General features: G+C 46.3%; 1 protein-coding gene across 1 annotated transcript; it reads right to left on the bottom strand.

The window, feature by feature from the left end:
- Window positions 1-3,901: 3,901 nt before the first annotated feature.
- On the bottom strand, window positions 3,902-17,585 carry ATG14 (autophagy related 14). The gene is made up of 9 exons (XM_041413655.1): window positions 17,362-17,585; window positions 12,636-12,698; window positions 12,458-12,500; window positions 11,975-12,056; window positions 7,620-7,857; window positions 6,621-6,850; window positions 5,997-6,114; window positions 4,727-4,817; window positions 3,902-4,606 (listed from the first exon to the last, which is right to left on the bottom strand). The coding sequence occupies exons 1-9, from the start codon at window positions 17,577-17,579 to the stop codon at window positions 4,517-4,519; spliced, it is 1,173 nt and encodes a 390-aa protein (XP_041269589.1). The 5' UTR covers window positions 17,580-17,585; the 3' UTR covers window positions 3,902-4,516.
- Window positions 17,586-19,019: the final 1,434 nt, after the last annotated feature.

Below are 19,019 nucleotides of genomic sequence, written 5' to 3'. Positions count from 1 at the left end.
GCAAAAGCCACCCTGGGTGTCCCACCTGAGACCCTGCACAGGCACCTGATTTTCGGCACAGGGCTGGGCCCCCGAAATCAGGCTCTTCCTTGGCAGCCCAGATTGGCCACCCCAGGTCACTGGTCACCAGCAGAAGTCCCAGCCTGAACTGAAATTCCCGTGTTCATGCTACACAAAAAGTTTTGTAAACTCTCAGCTGGCTGCCTTCAAATATTTAATAATTATGGATATTCCTGCCCTCCCTCCCTCACCCCCCCCCAAATAACCTGGGAAACGAATCCTGGTGATTGCACTCAAGGTTTGGACACACACAATTTTTCCTCAGCTACACATGTGCAAAACACTTTTAAAAAAACCACCACAACCTTGTGTTCTGTTACAAAAAAAGGTTCCATGAAAAGCCCCACCCCAGCACATTTGAACACCCTCACGGTGCCCTTGTGCACTCTCAGAGTATGACACGGTTGCAAATAAATTATTTTGGAAAACATGGATAGGAAGAATATGGCTTAGAAAAGTTATTGTGTTGGATTTTCTTTCCCTAAGTTCAGTGACAGTGCACGAAGCTGAGTCATGGCCTGACCTTCCGGGGCTCAAAGCACAAAGGCAGCAATGAAAAAGGGACTGAAATGCCTATTAAAAAACAACAACAAAAGGTATTTAGATGTCGAGGTCCAGTGCAAAATCCACGGGGAAGCAGAAGGGGCTGGGCTGAGAGCCCAGTTTCCAATACTGGCGTGTGCTGGTTGCTCAGAGCTGTGAGTGATAAAGTGCTGTGAGCCAACAGAGCCCAGAGCTCAGCCTGGCAGCGGGGCTGGGGGCACTGGCCCCCATCAGCTGCAGCAGCCCAGGGGCCTGGGCTGTTCTCCTAAAACAAACCCAACTCTTGGAGCAGAGGAGCGGCAGGAGCGAGGCTGGCGTTGTCTGACAACGTGCGCGGTGCTCGCGCGGAGTTAAGGGTCTTTGGTTTAAAAAAAAAAAAAAAAGACAAAAAGAAAAGTTAGAAGAAACTACTGACAATAGATGCCCAGCTCAGGGCTAAAAGAAGCAGCTGCCGTGGGGGGGTGGGTGGCACACGGGTGTCACTGCCACACCTGGCTTCCCACCCCTCCTGGGTGGGGACAGGGGCAGCACTGGAGAGGGAGAGAGAAATCCACCACAAACACCCTGTGAGGTGGCTGGGAAAGCCAGCCCTGGAGCTGGGATCGGGCAGGGATGTGGCCTCTGTCACCAAGTCCTCGTCAGCAGCTGTGTCCCCACGAGCTGCGGGGCAGTGGCAGAAATCCTCCCTCGTGGAGGGAGGGCAGAGGCTCTTCCTTGGCTGGCCCTGTGGAGGAACTGTCCCAGCTCTGAATGTAAACGTTGGAAGCTCTGCTGAGCAAACCATCCGTGGGTGTCCCATCCTGCAAGGCAGAGGAAGAGGAGGAGCCCTTGCTCACCAAGTCACCATTCAGCACCCACCTCCTGGGGTTCCACGAGCCAGCTGTGCCAGGGGAACCAAACCAACTTCTTGGCAGTCAGTAAACAACAAACCCCACCATGAACGTACAAGAAAATAGGATTAAAAACACATGTAGTGTGGAGAGCGTGTGACTTCACCAAACTGGCTTGAAATGGGGGTTTTCTAATGCTAAAAAGTGGCAACATGGCGTGGTAACCCATGGATATTATTGCAACAATGCAATTCTGTATCAGCATCAAATGTGGGTCTAGCAAGAGAATGTCCAGTGTTTCTTTGGTGTATGGTATTAAGAATACAGAGCCTGTGTGCCTCAGCACAACACAAAACTTCTACACCTACTAGTGGAAACAGCATGAAACAAGCCAGTTTTCTATGGCAAAACTGGGTAAAGATTCACAACCAAATCTAAACCAAGAGCAATTTGCTGTGTGAATTCCCTGTCCATGCTGATCATTTGTATTAAAAATATGGCAACAGAGATTAGAAAACATGTTAAAAATGCATAATTTTCATGTCCTGAATGAAAAAAATTTAGAAATATGCATTTTTGCATTATTCCCACTCGGCCCCGAGCAACGCCTCAAGCTCTTTCTCACTCTGAGGTTGGCCTGACACTGGAACAGGCTGCCCAGAGAGGCTGAGGGGTCTCCCCTGGAGACACTCCAAACCCCACCACAAAATCACAGAGTGGCTCAGGCTGGAAGTCACCGCAGTGGCTCATCTGGTCCAGTCTCCCTGCTGCAGCAGGGTCATCCCAGGGCACAGGATTGTGCCCAGATGGCTCTGGAATGTCCCCAGTGAGGGAGGCTCCACACCCTGTCTGGTGTCTGTCCAGGGCTCGGTCACTGCACAGGGAGGTTCTTCCTCATGTTCAGGTGGGACTCGCGGGCATCGGTTCCTGTTCCTTCACTTTGTGCCATTGCTGGGCCCCTGGAGCAGAGCCTGCTCTGTCTCTGAGCCCTCAGACAGGGCTGAGGCCCCTCTCAGCTGGACAGCCCCAGCTCCCTCAGCCTTTCCTGGGCAGGGAGATGCTCCAGTGGTGGGCAGAGCTCTGAGCAGGGCCGTGGGCTGCATCTCCAGGGTCCTGCAGGGTCCCACGTGTGCTGTGACTCAGAGTTCCCTGCTGCCACTGCCTGGTGGGAGAGGCGATTGCATCCTGCCCCATCCCACTGCTTTGGGCTGCCTGTGTTCCACGGAAAAAGGTGGATTCCCCACAGCAAGGAGAGTCCCTGACAGAGTTCACTCCAAGCCACAAAACTGTCCCCTGAACATGAGCAGGAATTTGATGGAATCATGGAATAATTTAGGTTGGAAAAGACCCCCAAGATCACTGAATCCCACCATTAAACACAGTAACCATTTAACACAGGCAAGAGTTTATCCAGCCTTAGTGGGAGAAGGAGCCTTAAGCAGTGATTTGTCATGGGAAATATTAATCCAGATAATTAAAGCTTGGTAAAATTATAAGCATATGAAAACAGCAGCATATAAAGGAGATTGTCAGGCAACCACAGGCTTAGGTATCTAAAGGAAAACAGAGAGAGCTGGTTGCTGCAAACTCTGCAGCAGCTGAGAAATTAAAGGCAAACACTCCTCTTTCATAATCTGGAAAGCAATGGGAGCGCTGCCTCCTGGCAAAGCCTTTTGCTTAACAAGGCAACACAAGAAGGAGTCATCAGGGTTGAGGCCAGAAGGGCCCATGAGATCATCTCAAGTGACCTCCTCTCTAACAAAGGCCACTGGGTCCCACCCTTCTCCCTGTCCTGAGCCCAGCAACTCCTGCCTGATGACAGCATCCATCCCAGAAACTCATCCAGCCTTGAGAGGATGACACAAGGAAACAGAATCCCCACCTTCATTCCTGTGGGTAATTAATGTCTCTGCTAAGTGCATGTGCCTCATTTCAGCCAGCTCAGACTCTCTGCTCCCAGTGGGGTCTGTAAAGCCATTCAGCAGCCTGCTGGGTATTTTATCCAGCTCTCCTGTAACCCTTTCTTTACTCTCTGCACCCAGCTGATGCATGGGGAGCTCTGTGACACCTGCACAGGTGCCCACTGCAGCCCCTGCACCCTCCAGAGCAGCTGCTTTCCTTTGAGGACACAGCTCTCCATCCTCTGGCTATTTCCAGCACTCTATTTTGGGCAAGCACAGATTCTTGTCCAAAATCCTTCACAAAGATGTGGCTCCCCATGTCTGTGGGCTGACTCAGTAGGGATATATCCAGAGAACACAAGGAAGTGAGAACAGGCAGCTCCTCTTAGTGGCACTGCAGGTTTTTGAATAAAACCAGATCCGTACAAGAGAACAAAGCAGAAAAGTAGATTTCAGAACATCACTGTGTTTAAGGGGGGAGGAAAACACCAGGCACATCAAACAAATATTTGCAGACTGTCTTGGGCACAAGTGACTTGTGTCTGGGTTATTCCAATGGGGAAATCAGTGTTGTTTGCTTTCTTATACTTAACTTGTAAAAAAAGAAATAAATTATTAAACCTGGTGTGTGCATGCCAGAACTGATGTTCTTTTCATCACGTTCTAAGCTAAGAGAACAGTTGTCTTTAATCTTAATTTACATATAAATGAGTATTATTTAAAGGGTCAGCTTTGGTCTAGGCAGTTCATTGACTGGAAGTATTCTGGGAAAGGTTTGCCTGGGACTGTTTTCAGGGTTTGTATTTCTGGATGCTCTCAGGTATTTGCATGTTGGCAAGGTCTGGGCAGGGTCACACTTAGAGCATGGCAAAGCTGCCTGGCATTTGTGCTGCTGTTCCCTGCAGGGAAGGAGTTCCTGCTCCTGGGTGTAGGGGAAATGAGTCCATCATCAGCTGCAGAGCCTCCAGCTGAGCCTGCCATAGGCAGAAGCACAGCAAACACACGTCTAGAAATTTAATTTCCTACTCAGGAGCTCCTTTTTCTGTCCAGTCTTTCCTCCTCCTAGAACTACCCTGATTTCTGTGCTGAGGACTGATCTATAGGCACAGCAGAAGAGAGTTTCCCTCACAAGTAACAATTCCAAAGGGATTCAGCCACAGAAGATTTCATATTTTGATTTGCTTACCTGCCCAAGTTCTCGGTGTCTGGGCTGACCAGGTACATGAGGTTCCTGAGGGTATGCAGGGGGTGCAACAGATCTAAATTTACATGCTGACATGGGGAAAGGAAAAAAAAAACAAAAAAAAACATGATCAGGTCCTGAAGGAAACCAGCAGGCACAGCTGATATTAAAAAAGCTATTTAAAGATATCAAATGTGCCTCCTCCTTACCTGAGAGAAGCAGAGGTGAAGGATATTAGCATTCAGCTTCTTCACTGCCCGTGTGAACCTGTGTCTGCTGAGATTCTCTCCACAGAATTCACTGTTAAAACACCACACACACAAAAATACACGGAAAACAAAATGCTGTGAAAATACACTTACTGGAGGCATCAGCATTCCATGCCCTGGCTTCCTAAGAAATCCTGGAGTAAAAATCCTCACAGCGAGCACTTGTTCAAAGTCTACAGCCAGTTCTAGAGTGCTGAGGAGATTAATTTTAAACCTAGCAGGACTGTGAGCATTTTATCATCAAGCTCTGCTTGCTCTGGCCTCACCAGTTTGCACAGGACAGGTGGTGTGAACTGTAGGGAACTCAGATCCACCAGAGCCAAACTGTTTCAGATCTCCTTTGAAGTCTTGCATCATTTCCTGTTCCAAACCTTTTCCTTCTGCGAGGGCTGGACACCCAAACAAAATCAGAGAATCACAAATTGGTTTGGGTTGGAAGGGACATTCAGATCATCTGGTTCCAAACCCCCCAGCCACGGGTTGGGAAAAAGCTGAAACCTTACACAACTTTTGTGCTCTCAAATTGACAACCACTATTTTAAAACACTTAAAAGAATCTCAGCAGCACATCTGGAACCCCTGGCAGTCTGAGCAGGTCTGCAGCTCCTTCTGTGCAGATCCCAGCTGCTCCACACAGACACCAAAATTCTAACAGTGCTCTTCATCCCATAGGGGGTTTACTCCTAGGTGTGCTGCCCATGGGTTTTTCATCCCATTGGGAATGACACTGCTGCCAGGCCATATTAAAGCACTTGTCCTACAGCACAGGAGGCAGCAGAGCTGTTCCAGAGCTGCTGGACTGGGCTGGGATTTTGTGAAGCACAGTGGGCTCCAGTAAAATGAAAAGTGCACTGCATGCACTGCCACATTTCATCTCTCAATTGAGGATGCTGAATATGTCAATTAGAGAGGTGTTATTTTCAACTGTGATGGTTGGTCTCCCTCTCAGGAGGTAAAAAAGGAGGGAGGGACTGTTAACTGTGCTCTAAAATCCTGCTAGGCCTCCCCTCAAACAGCACAAAAATCCACAAGCAACCTATGTTACCAAAAGCTGTTCCAATCTCTGTGCTCTAAAATCCTGCTAGGCCTCCCCTCAAACAAAAAAAACCACAAGCAACCTATGTTATCAAAAGCTGTTCCAATCCATGACTTTACTCCTCAAACTAACCTGATCTAAGGTCAAAGATTCCCCTGCTGTGTTTTTACTTGCCTGTTGCAGAGCTTCTTGGGAAGATTTACATCAAGTATGAGAGACAAAGTGTTAACGAGCTGAGTTGCATAGCACAATGCAGCACTGATGGTATGAGCAGGGTTATTATGTTCCATATCTGAAAGAAATAAAAACAACATGAAATCTTTGTTTTAAATGAAGTCTCAGTGGGTGTGTTAATATGTTCCTGGAGTCTACTCTGGAATATGTCATTTCTAAGTATGGAGAACAGCCTGAATCTAGCAATCATTTCCAGTGAAATCTGTCAGAAGCTGGAAGAAAATAGTAATTCTTGGAATTCCTGTTAAGATGATGACATGTGAACTGTGTCAAAACTGTGAATAATTAACTTTCTCTATTTTACTGTGCTGTGCATCCCAGTGAGCATGTCATGCAAAAGAAGATTTCAGAAGACTAGTCATAAAATCACAGAATGGTTTGGGTTAGAAAGGACCTTAAAGACCACCTAGTTCCAACTGGGTAGGGAATCCTCTCCTAAAATCCCTATTCTGCCATTTATTTCTGGCTCGGGCTGAGAACAAATGGACCAGCCTACTGCTCCTCAGTGCCTTCTGCTGGCACCCAAAGTGTCCCAGCTGCCTAAAACCATGCCTTGCCCCTTACCAGGTCCCTGTGTAGTCTTCTTCTCCTCCACCCAGTTGTAGTAAGCAGAGTAGTCCCCGTTGTTGGGGAGGATGATCCAGGGCCCCGTGATGCTGATGCTGGTGTCCCCGTTGTGGTCGTCACACACCCACCTCCCGGACAGGTACGTGGTTCTCCGTGCCTCTGCCAGCTTGCTCACAGTGCTGGAGGTCATGGCATTGTCACTCTCTGAGGACACGTCTGCAGGGTCCCTGCAGGGCCCAGAGGGGTTGGAAAGAAGTGGTTGGGAATGGAATCAGACACACACCTGGCAGGCACTGAGCCAGATTTCACCCAGGGCAAAGGGCTTGTAGGAATGCTCCTGTAAAAGTCCTCAGTCCCAAAAGTACTGTCATTTGTTCTGGAGTTTTTAACTGGCTGTTTTTGTGGAATCCAGGAATGGTTTGGGTTGGAAAGGACCTTATAGACCACTCCTGCAAAACTCTTCATTCCCAAAACTACTTTTATTTGCTCTGGGATTTTTCATTACCTGTTTTTGAAAGGACCTTATAGACCACTTCTGCAAAACTCTTCATTCCCAAAACTACTTTTTTTGCTCTGGGATTTTTAACTACCTCTATAAAATAATTTTAATTATTTTAATTTTATAGAATCTTAGAAAGGTTTGGGTTGGAAGGGACACCTCAACTCATTCCACCCCTGCCATGGGTAGGGACACCTTCTACTAGACCAGGCTGCTCTATGCCCTGTCCACCCTGGCCCTGAACACTTCCAGGGATGGGGACTCCATATTTTAAGGAAGCTGAACACTGGACATGCAGCTCTTATCTCTCAGTGGGGAGATGCAAGCACCTCCAGATTCAGATTCTTCTGTCCTGGACCTCTATCTGTGGATGAGAACACAACTCCTCCTCCTTCCCACAGACCCTCAGGGAGCCAGACCACCTACAGACTGACACAACTCCCTTCTGGGTGCCTAAAGCCAATCAAAACGATCCCAAAAGGACAAGCCTGCCATACCTCATGCTTGTCTTCACCTCCTCCATGGGGAAGATGACCGAGGTCAGCTCCAGGATGTGTGCGCGCCGGAGGTTTGCCAGGTGCTCGTACTGCGTTTTCAGGTCGTAGGTTTTTTTCTCCACCAGGTCTCCCAGTTTCCTGTTGTGCTTCTGGATCTTCTCCTTCTTCTCCTGGTGCCTCTGAGCCCTGCGATAATGCTTCTGGTTCTCCTCTTTAATCCTCAGCAGCCCCTCTGTGTCTGTGAGAACAGCAGCAGATGTTAGCCCTTGGAAAAGGAGCTGGGAAGTGCTTGTAGGAAAAGCTTGAGAGAAGCTTTATTAATATTTATGGAAAACAAGATCTATGGCAGCTTAAAACAGAAAACCCTGCTAAACTATTAACTTCTTCCAGCTGCTCAGTGGTATAGCTTTTTAATCTCCTCTGGAGATCTCCAAAGAGACTGCAACTGGGATTATTCTTTCCCTATCTTTTACCTAGCTATTTCTGGATTTGGAGCACAAAAGCCAAGATTTCCCAGTTTAATTAAACTCCTGAGGTAATCATCCTGACAGAAATAGCCTGACTGTACATGTTTCTATCGTGCTGGCCAAAAAAGCCCTGCCCTGCTTGCAGCCAAAATCAAGTGCAGATAGCATCTTCATTCACCAGTCCTGGCACCTCTGCTGCTGGTAGTGTGGGTTATTTGGGATTCTCCCATGGATGTGCTCTCACAGCACTTGGATCCCAACAGTGCAGGCTCCTTGTTCCCACAGGGAACACTGGCTATCTCCCTTTCCACTCACAAATGGGAGCTGTGCTCATGGGCTGAAGTGCTGTAACTGCCTGGATTCACTCCACGTGTGAGGCACACTGAGGCTTGGAAAAATACCCTGCAAGAGCATCTTGAAGCATCCAAGGCTGGGCCTGATGATCTTAGAGGTCTTTTGCAACCTTGATGATCCTATAATCTGCTAATTCAGATATAAAATAAATAGCTGCAATAATGAGAGTCAGCCACCTCTGTCTTTTAAAAGCACTGGGAAAGATTTCTTGTGCTCTTCCCAAGTACAAGTTTAAACTCTCCCTGTGCCCTAGTTTGAAATGTGCCTGCCCCTGCAGACACAGAGGCTGCTCTCTCTGAACATCAGGAATTATTTCCAGTCATCTGATCTGCTGCAATCCATGGTGTGTCTGGTAGGAAGGAAGATCTGGTATGTGGGAGATGCAAAGTCCCAAATTAAAGGAGGTGAGAAAAGCTCCTCCATGAAGATAAGAACTAATAATCCTCAGGTTTATATAATATAAATAAGTGACCCTTGTTAGAGATGCAGTAGAAAAATCCACTTTTCTCTGAGCAATGCCTGAATCCCTATGTGTCAGCTGTAATTCCCTTTCCTTTAAGCAGTCCTGTAACATCAACAGAAAATCAATTAACACTTGCAGTCATATTCCCAAAGTCTCCCTTTGCATAAAGAACAGGAGACAGGATGAGGAGGAAAAGGTCCAGCTGTTCAATTTTCACATTCATGTTTGACTTGAAAGGCTACTTTTTCAGAGTGAACTCCCTTCCCTGCAGGTCCAACAGCAATTATTTGGGAGCAGGGGAGACACTGCACTCACATTTCCTCTTCAGCAGTCCCAGTGCACAGAAAACTGTCCTGCCCTCTGCACAGCACCTCTGCTTTATGACCCAGTTTATGAGGTGATTAAAAATCTGTCCCCAGGAGTATTTCAGGACACCACTGTGTCCCACACACCTGCACTGCCTGATACGTGCAAGCCCAGGCACACTGATCTCTGCCCAGAGAGCTCTGCCAGGGATTTGCAAGCCTGTCTCCTTGAACTGTTCTGCACAGAAAGAAGGCAAACACACAGATTTTAAAACATTATTTTAAGCACCACCACTTATTGAGGTTTCCAGGAGAGTCAACTCCAAAAGCAGGAACCAAGTGTTCTAGAAATGGTTTTTATTTCAGAGAATTAAACTGTGCCACATCCAAGAGCAGAGAAACAACCTTTTCACACTTTTTAATGTGGACCAAAAGTGACCAGGTTGGATCCTGATCTGTTGGCTGCTCACAGCTAGAATTCATTTCTGGTCTCTCTCCAAAAGCAACTGAGCTAACAATAGGTTAGTTGGGCAACAGTCAGCTCAGTTTTAGGTTACATCTAATCAAATTCACTGTGAATCAAGAGAAATTGCAGAAGTTGCAGATAATAAATTCCACAGAAGAGTGGGAAAATGGAGAACTCCACTCCCTGGTTGGTCCTAACACTCTGCCACCTCCAGAGCAGAGCATTTTGAGAAGAGGTGACTAATTCCTTAAAGTCACATTGATTTCCTCTTCTCCTTGCTTCACAGGCAAAAGACAAAAAGTCATAATCTAATCTCCATAACAATAAACTTCTACCCACTGAAAAGCTTGTTTTTCTTCAACTTCCTCCTCTCTAAACCAAACATGAATTTTCTTAGCTGTTCTATTTAATTTCCAATACTCAGACTTTCCTCAGATGATTTGTATCTTTCTTAAATTGTTTAAATTGGACACCAGGCTTCCACTAAAGCAACAGCAACACCTGGCACAGCACGATAACTGCTTCCATCTTAAATACAGCACCTATATTAGTTAACCCAGAAAGAGATCTGAACCTTTCTGGAGCAGCACAAGATTGATAATTTTTATTTAATTTGCAGTTCCCCAGATCCCTTCCTGACAAATCTCACCACCATCCCCCATTCTGGGTTTATGTTTCTCTTTACAACAACGTGTACCTTGACTTTGTCCTTTTCAGATGATGCTATTTATCTGCATGATTTTGAATTTGGTCCTGGTCTCCACAGAAGTCATTTCACCATCCAGCCTGGCTTCCTCCATTCCACCCTCTATTCTACTGAGCTATTATGGGAAATACTGAGGAGAACTGGGCCAGGAACTGGCTCCTGCTGAGCTCCACCTGTCTCAACCTCCTCAGCTTGACCAGTGCCACCACACTCTGAATGCAGCTTTTCTAACCTTTTGTGATCACCTTGCAGGGGTTACACCCAGAGCAAATTCTGTTTGCTCACAAGACAGTTTCAGGCAGTGCCCAAATCCAAATTACGTGCAGCTTCTGCTTCATCCTCCACTGCACCACTTGATGAGGGGTTGATTTGACATGAATATCATGACATAAATAACAAAACATGGATTTGACATGAATATCATAACCAAGTGATGGCTATTTTTAACCACCTTACCTGTCAGTTACCAGCCCCCCTAGGTGTGCAGGATGCCTGTGCCATCACTTTGAGGCTCTCCCTTCCTGCACCCTTTGAAAGCAGGGACTGTTTTCAGCTGCTCACACACCCTCACTCCCTCACGTGTTCCCAAGTGCTCCACAGACCACTTCAGCTTGTTCCTTGGCTTCCATAAAGCAAATTAATGTGTAGCTGTCTGTTTCCTTTCCTTAGCCTGCAGTCCTCTCATAGTGTCAAACTGAACCTGGCTAAGCAGCTGATCCCATTTTCTTTGCAGGAAGATGAAGCAAAGGCAGCACTGAATGAATGCTTCAAACTTCCCTGTTACTGCTCTCTTTTCTGTTAACTAACACACTTGTCTGCTCCTCCACCTTTTCTTTATCATCCATTTACTATTGTTACTATCCATCCTCCTTTTTAATTGAAAATAATTTTGCATCTCAGCCTTTTTGGTTTTTTCACCCCAAGCCCGTGCTAATTCTTCATGATTCTTCTCAGGTTTTGCCTCTGCTTCCACTCTTTGTATGGCCCCTCTTGAATTTCAAGCCATAATAATATCCCAGATTCAAACAATATGCTTCCTCTACTTCCCTTGCATGTAGGTTGTAAGGAGAGCTGCATATTCTCTTCTGAAAAATGACCCTGCAAATTTAGTGTAAAACAATCCAACGGGTTTCAAAAGCTGAAGTTTCTGAATGGAGCCTACACCTTGATTTCAGTGACTCTTGCTCAAGTAGGATTTCAGGATTTTCAGACAGGTGTGGGTTAAAATTCAGCAGTTTCAGGGAATCTGTGACAGCTGCAGAGCTGTTTGCTCCTCAGAGGAAGTGATCAGAAACACTACACTGAATAAAGCCATCTCTAGGGACACAGCCAGAGTCACAGGCTGCTAAGCATTTGCTCTTAAAGCTGCTGCAAAACCATCTCCATCCAGCTGAATAATGTCTGCTGTCTGCTAATTAAAACCCAAGAATAAAAAGGCCAAAATCCACTCAGTGATTCTTCAGGTTGATTTAGAAAGCGACAGTTTGGAAATTCTCCATTAAAAAAAAAATAATGGTCAAATTCACCTCAACTGATTTTTCATTCTAAGGCACAGGGAGTTTTTCCACATCACAAAAGCACAGGCATTACTCACGTCTTGTCATTTCATCATTTTCTTTGCAAATGGTCTGTTTCAGCTGCTCAATCCTCATCTTGCAAGACATTATTTTCCATCTCTGAAAAAGAACATTCAGCAACTCTAGGGCACAAACGACTTCAAACACACTGAACTAATGATTAACAGCAAAGCCAGCAGCTTTAGTGCAAAAAGTAGCAGGATGCTCTTGAATGGATCAAACAGCTAAATATTTCATACAGTGTTTTGTGCACAGAGGAATGCCACAAACAAAATGAGTGCTTAGCATAAAGTCAATTGGTAAAATAAGTTATTGAACAAGTATCTAGTGAGAAATGAAAAATTCAGACAGCTTGGAACACTCTGCTGGCAGAGCCCATTTCAGTTTTGCTTACAACAGGCTCTTTGGGAAAGCAGCACAATGCCCTCAAGGTAAATTTAAACTATGAGATCTAGGAATTGAGAGAGTTTAAAAACCATGGGACACTTGGAGCAACTCACCAGCTGATCAGTTATTTCTTTCCCTTCCATGGCCTTCAAAACACTAGAGGAAAAAACATGATTGAAAGTTTTATGACTATCTGGACTTCGTCTGTCTGCAGCAACAGTGTATTAAAAGAGATTGTTTCTTTTTATGAGATCTCTTAGCTTTTATACCAATTTAATAAATACAACTTACTGTTTTTGGAATTCTCTCTGTTTGGTTTTAAGATGCATCAGCCTTTCTTTCTTTTCTGAAAACCTGGAAGAGATTAAATTCTTTTATTGATATTTTGCACAATTACAGCACTGTAAGTTGTCTGAAAAAGATAATAAAATTGAAGCTTGGGGATTCTCCAAACCTCAGTTATCTGTCTTGATCTGGGGAAGTTAATGGCTAAATGTGTAAAACTCTTGCAGAACTCTAGAGCATGAGTCTCACTGGAATTGCAACAGAGCCTCTAAGCTGGAGAAACATCAGAGTGTCAAACTATCAAATAAACATCAAATTACTGCTATTTCTAGATTTACAGCTTAGCAAGATCAGTATTTTGTGTGTTACAAAAAACATGGAGTACTTTAAAAACCTTCAGTCACTGGAGAAATTAACAGTACTATCTCACACAGCCCATGACTCAAATGTCTGCTTCAGCTCTGCTTCACTGGACTCTAGGATATGGGAACTGATCAGAAAGGAACTTCTGCAGGATTCACCATCCTGTGTTTTCACCCTTTGAGAATACAGAAGAGCCACATTCTGGCCCCCTTACTGTTCCATAATTAATTCCATTTTTCTCTGCAACACATAGAATTGATGATTTCATCCCACCAGAGCTGTGATATTTGCAGATGCCCCATTCCTGGAAGTGTTCAAGACCAGGCAGGATGGAGCATGAAGGTGCCCCTGCCCATGGCAGGGGTTGGAACTAAATAGTCCTTAAGGTCCCTTCCAACCAAACCATGTGATTTTATGATTTCACCTTAATTTCATGGACATTTATGCTTTATTTAGAAGGAATAGTACACTAAGCCTTGACAGGATGACATCTTGGATTTCCCTCTCTGTTACTCTATGGATTTGATTTCAGGTAAGACTTCAAAATGCTTCATTTTTTCCCTTCAAGTGCTGAAATCTGAAAGCTTGGTGACTACCTTTGGATTCAGAGCATGTGTAACCACCCTCCAAGATGACATTAGCATTAGAACAACAAAACCACTGGCTGCTGCTTCTGTAGTCAAGCAAAAGAATCTGTTTTCCTTCCAAAACAAACCAAAACCAAATGCAGGTGCTTGGCACAAAAGCCAGAGGCCACACGTGAGCTGGAGGAATGTGGTGCGACTGGAGCCCAGCTGCTCAGCCCAGCTCATCCCCTCTTCCTGTGTGTCCTCACCCCAGGAGTCACCCTGGAAATGACAAAAGGCCCTGCATGAGCCTCCTGTTTACCACAGAGCAGAGCACACCTACTGCACCCCGACCTTTGGCTGCCACCAAAAATCCCCTGGCACAAAACTCAGAGCTCAGCAGCCACCCAGGGAGAGCGCTGGGCTAATCTGGCAACTCCTGGTTTCTCAGCTGGATTCATGGGCACAGACTGAACAGAATCACCCAATTCCTGTCCATCACATCAGCAAAAAGCTGAATGATCTGTCAAAGAACACAGGAATAAAGGAAGTTCTGGCTGTGGAGGAAGACAGAAGTATTTGGGAAGCCTGTAGAAATTCCATCTCATGGCTTTGGCAGTGATGTCAAACAGCTCCCACCAAATCCTCCAGCAGGTTTCTCCTAAGCAAACATTTCCACTGCTTTATATAGCTCTGATTTCAATTGCACTGCATCCTGCAACTCCTTCTTTATATATCTTTAGCCTTTCAATTTGGCAAAGAAACAAAACTTGGGATGAATTATTATAGGAACTCCCATAAAATGTAAACTGAGAGAACATCTAGAATTACCCTTGAAATGTTTCTCTTTCCTCAAGTCTTATCACATTAAGGTGAGATTTTCTGTGGCTGCCTGGCTTATTTCCACATGGTCATGATTAGAGAGAAGCAACCAGAAAGAGGGGCTTCCTAATCTGCAGGAGTTGATTAATGCTGAAGGAGCTGATGGCACTATATTCACTAGAACTCCCCTGCTGAAAAAAAATCACTATTCCTAACCAGAACCCATAGCTTGGAGAAATTAGCTGGGCTCAGACGTCACAATCACATTGTCTTTGGCTTTTGCCAGCTGCAGATACACAAAGCAAAGCAGTTCAGCAGTCTGGGAAACACACTCTGAGAATTTATGTACACGACAGGCTGGAGGACACTCCCAGGAGGAAGAAGAACCTCTGAGCTGAGACCAACATCAAGATGCCAGCTTGGCTTTTCAACACACAACACATTAGTCATGAAAAGAAGGACAGCAGTGACTGTTCTACTGGAGGACTTCTGGACTACTCATCCTTAATTGTAGCTCTCCTTAAGTAATTAATCTTAACAGCTCCTCAGTCTCTCCCCCTCACAGATATGGGGTGTGATTTTCGCCAGACAGATGAAAAACTTCCAATTTTACGGTAGTTCTTCTAAAAGTTAGCACACCAAATAGTCCCAAGAAATCTGAAACAATTAGAACATGAAATTGTTTGTCTTCAAATAAGGAAAATTTACAAGAAAATTCTAAAAAGAAACCACTGTTGGATACAAGGAGTAATGATTGGTTTCTTTCTATTTAACCAGGAAGATAACGATCCTTTTGCTCCATCTGTAACAATTCAAAAAGATAAATGGGAGGCCCAAGTGCCCCCAAACACTTCCACATTCTCACACTGAGCCACTCAGCAAAGCCCTTGTCATGACACTCCTCCAGCAGTGGCTGATCTAAAATTAACCCAGGTACTACTAGAAGGCATAAAATAAATAAATAAACAACGATGGCAGTAAACACCAGCTGAAAGGCAGCCCCTGAACTGCAGCTGTCCCTGCGTGCCTCTGCCCTGGTGCTGCTTGGTCACCACTTCAAACATCTCCCCCTTTCCCAGGGCTCACATCACAAGAAATTCAGAGACACCCATAAAGAGCAAACAAAGAAAGATGACCTCTTCCCCACTCTTAAATCAGTCATTCCAAATATTAATTAGAGGATGCAAACAAAATGTTTCAGGCACGGTTTAAACATAATCCCATTATCCTCAAAACCCAAGCTTTTGTCCCTACACAGTGTTCCTGCAGCCACTGAGGATATTTAAGTTGTTAACACTGTGTTATTCATACAAGTGTGGTGCTCCTTTAATTCATTAAAATAAATTTGCCATTTTTAATGAATTGCACTACTGCAATTAATTAATGGAAAAGTTCTGAGCAGCAGGAGAAACAAAGCCTGGGGAAATGGGAGTGTGTAAGGAAGCCCCAGGTTAATAAAACAGCAGTGACCCCCAGGGATGGAACTGTGATGTCCAGGCAGAGAAGGGGGAGAAAAAGACCAAAAAAAAGAAAAAAGAAAAAAAAAAAAAAAAAGAAGAGATTTAATTCTTGCAGTTAAAAAACACAAGGTAAATATACAGGAGCCTTTCCAGCCACAGACAAATGGGGCAGTGAAAGCTTCTCAGGAGGATGCAGTGACAACTGTCAGACAGTAAAGCTGATCCTGTCTCATGTGAGAAGATAAAGAGGGTTTTCTCTTACACTGCTGCTTCTGGTACTTTGGCTAAAGCTGCTTCTTTATGACTTCATTTTCTTGATGGGCAAAGACTTCTTAAGCTTTGGTTAATAGAAAACAACAGAGCTTCAACTCTAACAAAGGCTACAATTGAATTTCTATAATTAAACCTGATGTTTAGCCAAAAACTTAAGGCCGCAAAAGAGACAGGAAAAAAACCCAAACTTGGTTTATATTCCAAGCTCCATATCCAACCTTTTAATAGAATCTGCAGAAAACCCCAAGCAGTCTCACACAACTACACGTTTTCCACCTATTTTAGACAGGCTCAATCCAGTTTGTGGTTCTCCAACACAGCTTTTTTACATTACAAAAGGGAAACCCATCCAGTGACAGACTAAAGTCTCAGTTCTGCAAGCTGACTCACGCTGGCTGACAGCATTTCCCCACTCCCGTGGACGCTGGTGGGTGAAAGGCACCACTGTCCCCTTGTTCCTGGGGACACAAGGAGCCTTTGGAGCGAGGACACGGCCACCCCACACACTGGTGGCTGCTGGACACCTTCCCAAAATAGCCCCAGGAATCACTCCCAGCAGCTGCTAACCAGGGACCAAGAACACGGTGCCAGCCAAGAATCGGAGCCCTTCCAGACATGGCCCTGGGGACTTTTGAAGAATCTGGGATGGACAGCAGCGCTGGAGGAGCCGTCTGAGTCATCCCGTGAGGAAATTTGTTTATGGGCACAGCGTTGCTCCAGGGAGAGCCAGCGCTCCAAAAGGAGCAGCATGGCCCACCGTGAGCTCAAGGGGATTTGTCCACATTTATGGCTATACACACAATAAAATGTTTCTTTTCTTTCTTATACACCTTCGTGATTTTGCTTAGTGATTTAGAGAACTGCTGTTACAAGGAGCGTTGGCGAAAATAACCGTTTGAAACCCGTTTGGAATAACACTGCTCGGGTCTCTGTGCCCTGAACTGCCTGGAGCTCCTGTGGCTACATCGACACGGACACACCTGCACCTGACCCAGCGAAACTCGGGGTGACCCCTTAATTATTATTATTATTATTTCAAGGCTCGTACCGAGGGTCCTGCTGTGTCCGCCCCCAGCCCCGGGCCGGGCCCGGCGGCCCCCGGAGCGTTCCCCACCCACACCCTGAGCCCCCCGAGCCCCGGGACAGCGGGGAAGAGGCACAACCCGGCCCCCATCCCCAGCCCCGAGGCACAGCGACCCGCAGCAGGGCAGGCAGAGGCCGCCTCGCTCCCCTCAGCGCCGCCGGTACCTCTCGGAGTCGCGCCCGTCGAAGAAGACGAAGTCGCCGCTCTGCACGCACTTGGCGCAGGTGAGGCGGCGGCGCGTGGTGTTGCAGAGCGGGCACCGCTCCACCGCCACGTAGAGACCCTCGGCGTCCTCCTCGGCGCCCCGCAGAGCCCCGGGCCCGGCGCCGCTGCCCCCGCCCGGCCCCGCGGGCTGCGGCCGGCGGCCGCTGGGAGCCGCCATGTTGGGGCCGCGGGTCACGTGGGACGCTGTTGCCGGGCAGGGCATTGTGGGAAGGGGCGCTGAGGCGGCGGGCGGGAGCGGGGGAGGGCGCGGGACGGGCCGCGCTCCGCCGGGAAAATCCCGATTTTTAACAGAAACTGCGCCCTTTGCCTGGTGCAGGAGCAAAAGGAGCGCCGCTGGGATCGTCCCAGAGCGATAGGGGTGTTTTATGCGGCTCATGGGGCTTCACAGCGGCTAGCCGTAGTATAACCAGGCAGTAACGCTGCTGTGGGGACTGCGGCTCCCAAGCGTGTATTTACAGTAACACCCACATCGCTTTGTCCAGGCGGCAAATACCGATGCACAGCCTGAAAAGCGACGCAGAGAGAGGCTGCCTCAACCCAGGCCCCATGGTGGAGCGACGATGAGGAGTTAAAGACACAGGATGAAGGAGGGTTGAGGAGAAGGGACCTTAAAAATCATCCAATTCCAAGCTCCCGACCCCGAAATGAACAGAGGAGAAGGGACCTTAAAAACCATCCAATTCCAAGCTCCCGACCCCGAAATTAACACTTCCACTATCCCAGGCTGCTCCAAGCCCTGTCCAGCCTGGCCTCGGACACTTCCAGGGAGCCAGGGGCAGCCACAGCTTCTCTGGGCACCCTGGGCCTCACCACCCCTTTTCTGAGTAAAAAAGTCTTTCCTGCTAACTAATATTTCCTAATGTGAACCTAGTCTCAGTTTGAAGTGATTTCCTCTTCTGTCTGTAGGCAATTAGAGGAGACAGTCCACAGAAGCCAGAATAACTTAAGCAATATCCCCATATGCCCCTTCCCAAAAGAAACACAACTGCAACAGAACAACACATTACTCTTTTTTTCTTTTCTTTTTAAGAGCAATTCCCAGCCTATATCTTCCCCCCTTCCCAGGGTTATCAAACACTAAGCAGGAACAGCACTGTGGAGGTAGAACCAAGATTGTTGTTTTTAAGACAAGAGTTACCATAGCAAACATTAACTTAATCAGTAGCTCAGTGAAAAGGCACAGAACCCACTTCTTATCTCTAAGGCTTTATCTGTACTTCCAAAGAGCACTAATTTTACCACTGAAATCACATGGCAAGCTCTTAAGCAAAATGTGATTTCTTGAAGAGGGCTCATCTTAGATAAACTTTTTTTCCCCCCCAATACCTCAATAAAACCAAGGTGTTTTCACTTACAAAAGATTGTTCTAACTGAAGCTCACCAGCTTCTACTGCAGCTACAGTGCAAATAAAAGTCCAGCCCATGGTTGTGGAAAGTCTCCAACGTTAGAAAGCAAACAGAAAAGTAAGCCTGTGTTTAAAATAGATTTGAGTGTGGAAATCCACAGTTTGACAGAAACTGATAACAGCTAAGAACAGCTTATCGTGAGGAAGTGCACCAAGTTTTTCAAAGTTTGCAGGGAGATAGGTATAAAAAC

The sequence above is a fragment of the Onychostruthus taczanowskii genome, unplaced genomic scaffold, assembly GCF_017590055.1.
Source record: "Onychostruthus taczanowskii isolate IOZ18803 unplaced genomic scaffold, ASM1759005v1 scaffold103, whole genome shotgun sequence".
NCBI lineage: Eukaryota > Metazoa > Chordata > Aves > Passeriformes > Passeridae > Onychostruthus > Onychostruthus taczanowskii.
This window is presented reverse-complemented; position numbering and strand designations above follow the sequence as displayed.